The sequence below is a fragment of the Asparagus officinalis genome, chromosome 3 (assembly GCF_001876935.1).
Source record: "Asparagus officinalis chromosome 3, Aspof.V1, whole genome shotgun sequence".
NCBI lineage: Eukaryota > Viridiplantae > Streptophyta > Magnoliopsida > Asparagales > Asparagaceae > Asparagus > Asparagus officinalis.
Window position 1 is genome coordinate 31,583,574 of NC_033796.1, and position 6,466 is coordinate 31,590,039.

Consider the following 6,466-nt stretch of genomic DNA (forward strand, 5'->3'; position numbering starts at 1 on the left):
TACGACTCTTCTCGAGATCAAGGCCAAACCTTATCTTAAGGAATGGGGGTGACGGGCCTTCACCCTCAGATCCTTCGAAACGCTCCTTCTTTATGCCGGAGTTCGCCAAAATCTGCTAGCCTCTCTCAAATTCATCAGAACTTCACCCTAGCTCCTCTAAAATTTATGACTCCCTTCAGATCTGCCTTTATGAGGGTGCTAGGGGTGTATTTATAGGCTTTAAATGCCGTGTTTGTGGATAGAAATGTCGTGTTTGTGGATATGGTCGAAAAACAACCATTATTATCCGTTTAGGTGGATTTTTGGTTGTGTAACAGCTTCCATACATTTAAAAATAATTCCACATGTTTATGGATAACCCCCAAGGAGTTCTAGATGCCAATCTTATCAGAAAACACGTTGGGAACTGACCTGGTCGTGAGTCACTTTTACTCTCGCACATGTCCGAGATAGGTTGAACTATCTTGGGTATTTTGATCTTAACTTTTTCATCTGATCTCGGAATGAGATGATTCAAGATGAATTGGAAAGATGACAAATAGGCCTACAACTTTTGTATTTTAAGATTCTTCTGATTAGAATCATATTATGGCCAAAATGTGCGAGACACAATTGGTGTCTCGCAGGTGCGAAACATTCTGGACTATCTCGGGTATTTTGGCTCTAACTCCCTCGTTTGACCTTGGAATGAAGTGACTCAAGACACGTTAGAAAGCTTGCAAAGATCTCTATAATATTCCATGGGCGAGACACCTATGTGATGAGCAAGATACGAGTGGTGCTTACTCCTTTGTGGGTGAAACGTAACCCTAGGTCAAGTTGCTTCTTCGTTATTGTACCATCCCGTTGATTTGTATGCTTTATTAACTCACTTTGTGTGTTTGCTAGCTTCTCTATAACATTAGATAATTCTCTTTGATTCGGATAATGATGTTCATAATCTTCTCTTCATCTTGAGCTGTGTGCGGGAACCCATAGGTAATTTTTGACGCCTGCAATACACTATTCTCTTTAACCTCTTCTGCACTGCATTTTGTTGTCAATGCTTTGATACAAACTCAGGAAATATCACCATTGCCTTGCATCATGCTCCAGTTGCATTGTCTTTCATCTTCACCACGTTTGTACATAATATCTTCACTTCAAATGAGATGTGCTGGATAATCTCTTCTACAAGTTGTTTTTTCCGCTGAAAGATCCACAGATTCCTAACCCTCCAAACATGATATATGCACGCAATTGTAGCTTCTCTTTTTATTCTCTTGATGTTCACCCTCTCTTTCAAAGCTAGCACCTAAGGTATGATGTCAAACTACCTACAAGGAGGATTAGACTCTTGCAGAAAAATTATTGTCAACTCCCAAATCTACAAACTAAACTGCATTAAAAGAACAGATGATCTCTGTTCTCAATCATCACACCACATAGAGCACAAGAGTTATCCTCCAGCACCCAAATGTGTTGAAGCCTAGATTTTGTAGGTAATCTATCAAGACAAGCCAACCAAGTGGTAAAAGTATGTTTTGGAATAAATAACCTATTCCACACAACATGAGCCCACTACTTCTTTTCAATTTCACCCAACATAATTTGGTAGGTAGAAGAGGAACTAAACTCTGGCTTAGCTCCAAGCCATTTCAAGCACCCCTCATTAAGAGATGCACACATCAAATCATCATGTCTTAATTTGAGAATTCTCTTGAACACCCAAGAGAAGTGAAGCTTAATATCAAGTTCCCATACAGATTTCCCTCTGTGATAATAGCAATAAACTCATCTCACCCAAGGAGAGTCCTTCATGAAAATAAGGGACCAAAGATTTTTCATAACTAGACTTTTATTCAAGGAAAAGATATATGTTGTAAACCAAGCCCTCCACTAATTTTAGGCTTGCATACCTAAGTCCATGCTATCTTCGCTTTAGTATGCTGACCATAAGAACCAGTCCACAAGAAATCTTTGTAGAGTTGCTCCACATCATGTATAACTCTTTTAGGCAATAGGAAAAATACTCACCCAGTAAGCATGCATGCTATATATAACAGATTTGATAAGTTGAGGCCTGCCAGTATAGGATAAGAACCTAGAAGTCCAGTTCCTAATTTTAGAGAGAATTCTCTCAATAAGAATAGCATAATCAGCAGATCCCTTTGAGGAGAGAGGGATGCCTAAATATCTAACTGGTAAGTCTCCTTCAGAAAATTCCAAGTGTTGCAGAATTGAGCTCTTAAAACTATTTCTAACTCCTCCAAAGAAAACTAAACTTTTAGACAAATTTGCGCACAATCTAGAAACTTGAGAAAAGTAAGAGAATTTTAGAGCCATGAGTTTTATAGAACTCAATTCTCCTTTACAAAACAACATCACATCATCCGCAAAGGTTAGGAGGGTAATCATATTGTTGTTGCACTTAGGATGAAAGTGAAACCCCTTTACTTCACCCAAATCAGACAAGCTTCTACCAAAGTATTTTATCACCAAGGCAAAAAGATAAGGGGAGATAGGATCCCCCTATCTTATATATTTCTTCCCCCGAAATTGTTTAGAAGGTTGGCCATTAAACATGATAGTATAAGAGTAGTGCTCATACACTCCATCACCCATCTAATAAACTTGTGAGGAAACCCTAGACTCTAATACATCAGTAAGGAATTGCCAATTGACCGAGGCATAGGCTTTCCTCAGAAATAAATGGGGGGCAACTGTGACTATTAGATGCTAGTTTAATTGCATGGGTTAGGAAATCTCAAAATAGATATGGTTGGCAACCTCGACTATTTTGTACTTAGTTCAAAATAGTTAACTTGTTCAACCCCGATAATTTGGCAGAAACATTTTGTTTTGCCTAGCCTACAAGCTCAAAATACATGGGGTCGGCAATGGGCCCCACAAATTAAAAAAGTACCCGGGGTTGCCAACCCCAACTATTTTGAAAGTTAACTAACTAGGTTTTTAATTATTTGGGGTTGGCAACCCCGACTAATAAGAATAAAGTGTCGTTTTTTAATTGAATCGATCCAATTTTAACTCGCGCTGCTGATATGGTCGAAATTAGGTTGATTTCTGTAAATAAATTTGAAATGGGTTGATTTTGGATAATAAAGTTGTAAATGAGTTTATTGAAAATTTCTACCCTATTTACCCACCGAATCTCTCATATTAGTTTTCCCCTTCAAGCCAGATGGTGCCATTTGATGATAATGTTTTTTGAACTCTAGTTATTTTTTCTTTTGAGGGATTTTTCCTCTGTTGATCTACTGATTAAAAAAAAGAAAGAAAGAAAGGAAGAACAGGGAGGATAAGATGCGATACAATCATATGGAGATAATGTTCATTATTCTGAAATAAATAAATAAGGTAAATTAATAAGAATTATCTAATCGAACCATTGCATGCCATATCATTTGACCTATTATGACCAAAGCCCACTAATCTAAACAGTAATCTAATTTGAGAAGTTGAAATTTCAATAACAGCACCGAAATGGCATGAAACCTGATTTTACCTCTTGCAGCAATCAAACACGTATGATAAATTGAACGCCTTAGTTTTTTTATAAAATAATTAGAATCATATGTATATCAAAATTTCAACGACTATGTTAATGACAGGAATGAAATAAGTAAGTCTTTATTGCAGTCGATAGGTAACTCTAATTTCTTTTGTTTCGTATCTACATTAGAATGGTATTAATCTGAACACCCATCCTCTTTACTTCACATTTTGGTCTTGCGTAGTTTAGGATACTTATTAATTCTAGCTAATTTATTGTTTTCCTCTGAATATGCAAACGTGTGCTAAGAGGTTGTGAATCTCACCGCTACTTTATGTTTCAATTTTTTAGGTGACAATTTTGACATCTTAATTTATTTGAGTTACAGAATCATGTCACTTTTAACGTCCTTTTTTTTTTTTGGGTAGGATGACATTTTTAACGTTGCTAGACAGTCTGCAGCAGAAAAAATTCACATCTTTTGCATTTTGATTTTGTTCTTTGACTTGCTCAATGCTGAGAGCCGACTTCTTTTTTCATGTTGAAAATGGGTCCTTTTGTCGATTAATAAAACAATACGATTCCATATTGAAGTGGGCCTGGTACGATATAAGCCCAAGACTTGTTAAGGCCCAAGCAGATCTTGAAAGCGATAATTTCAAAAACTAACAATTATTTCATGTTGACAGTTACGAATCCAGCAACCGTCCCCTAACTCTTCCCTCCAAAAGACTTTCTTCAACAACCCATTCAGGAAAAACTTCTTACTACAAAAACAAGTGAGATAACCCTTTTGTTGATGAGCAGCCATCTCCCAATTTTATTCCCTATGAATCCTCCTACAATACAAGAAATCCAAATGCAGCCTGTAGTACGGCAGGCGGCCATGGCCATGGCAGTTACTCCTGCGGCGTGGTCCACTGGCCTTTGTGACTGTTGCGATGATATTGGGACTTGTATACATGATTTGAATTAAACATGCATAATATTTCCATTAGTTCATTTATTTTCTTGTTCAATATTTTTACTGATTGCACACGCTATTGCAGGCATCATAACTTGTTTTTGCCCTTGTATTACATTTGGCCGCGTTGCAGAGATCATTGACAGAGGAACAACAAGTAAGTCATTTAGGAATATATCGACATGCTTATACTCTCTTTATGCAGTAATTGTTATTGACTATTCTTGTAATTGTGTTGAAAATCTAATTTAACATATAAACTCTCAAACTTGAATGTGTATGAGCATATAATGCATGATTTTGAATGCAGCATGTGAGGTAAGCGCAGTTTTATACGCGATTATATGCTGCCTTACTGGATGCCACTGGATATTGTCATGCTTTTATCGGAAGAAGATAAGGAACATCTTCTTCCTCGAGGATAGCCCTTGCCCAGATTGCCTCTTACACTTCTGTTGTGACACTTGCGCGCTGTGCCAGGAGTATAGAGAGCTCAAAAATCGCGGGCTTGATGCGAATTTAGGTAAATTTGAGGCATTTCTTCACTATTATTCTTGTTTCTATTGTTTGCTTTTTTTTCTGTAAAAATATTTTAAAATTGGAAATATTGGGGATTTTTTGTAGGGTGGAAGGGTAAGTCGGATCGGGAGACTGTGATCATGGCGCCTCCGGCGGTTGAACGAGACATGGTTAGAGAAAATATGCAATGAGTTTAGATTTGCTTGGTTATGAAGTGTAGGAACTAGGTAGCTAGGCTACTAGCTGTATGCATTATTTACTCTATTATGGTACTCTAGATATATTGTAATAATGACATTCTTAATTTGATATGTTACCATATTTAGTATGTTCATAAAGCGATCAGTTTAGGTTTTTCTTCACATATACTTTACCTTTGAAGTTAGTATTGTTCTTCTATTCTTGGTTTTTTTTTAAAATAAGAATAGGGCACAATGCCCTCTCAAAAGTATATTATATACCTCAAAACGTAGTGTATAAAGATAATATCTAAAAGTCATTTTAATGGAGACCCCCGGAGAGTAGAGGAGTGGATATTTGTTGTCACTCTACATAACAAGACTCAAAAGAAAGCGCTCATAAATATAGAGGACTATACAAAAGAAGTATAACATATGAACAATCAGAAGTTAACATATCGAAACAATGGAAACATCAACTAGCCAAAATAAGAGTTTATGTCCATCCCAAATGACGAACAGAGAGAATTAGCTAAGAATTAGCCACGACGTCGTTGCTATCCTCGTTGGAAGAAAGGAGCTCTGAGATACCCATCTCTCGGTTCAGGCTTCTGCCCCCCCCCCCCCTCCCATCCTGGTGGCTAGAGAACCTATCTAGAAAATGAGCAACCATGGAAGCCAACTTACGAGCTTGAGGTACTTCTCCTGAAAAGATAAAGTTGTTATGAGCTCTTCGCATGGACTAGCAGATAGTGGGAAAGCAAAACCTCTAAAGTTGCCGAGCCTTAGTGTCAATAGAAATATCAAAGCAGATATTAAAGTATTGACTTAAATCTTGAGGCAATGAAAAGGCTCTAATCTTAGGAAGAAAAAATTCCCAAACTTGCTTAGCAAAAGAATAGTGTAAGAAGAGATGGCCATGAGCCTCCAGTTCATATTGACATAGGGATCAAGTAGGATCGCCAGTCCAACCTTTGATGAGGAGCCTATCCATAGTATTCAGTTTATACAGGGATAAGAGCCATATGAAGAACTTGATTTTGCTAGGTAAAATAATTTTCCATATAATCAAATAGAATGGGCTACGAGTGTCACCATCAGAAGTAAATGAGTATAAGGATTTGACAGAGAAGACCCCAAAATTCTCTAACAACCAACACACCTGATCCAATTCCAAGGAAGGGCAAATATTAAAGGAAGACGCAATATGTTTAAGAGCATCAAAACGATCTTGCTCTCCTATCAGTCTCCTGATAATTGGTCTCCAACACCAATTATCACCATTATACATCTCTGGGACACAACATTCGC

General features: G+C 37.3%; 1 protein-coding gene across 1 annotated transcript; it reads left to right on the top strand.

Annotated features, from left to right (window-relative positions):
* Window positions 4,386-5,273, top strand: LOC109832192 (cell number regulator 2-like). Its single transcript, XM_020399626.1, has 4 exons — window positions 4,386-4,449; window positions 4,543-4,614; window positions 4,768-4,980; window positions 5,082-5,273. Exons 1-4 carry the CDS (start codon window positions 4,386-4,388, stop codon window positions 5,165-5,167), a joined length of 435 nt encoding a protein of 144 aa, XP_020255215.1. The 3' UTR covers window positions 5,168-5,273.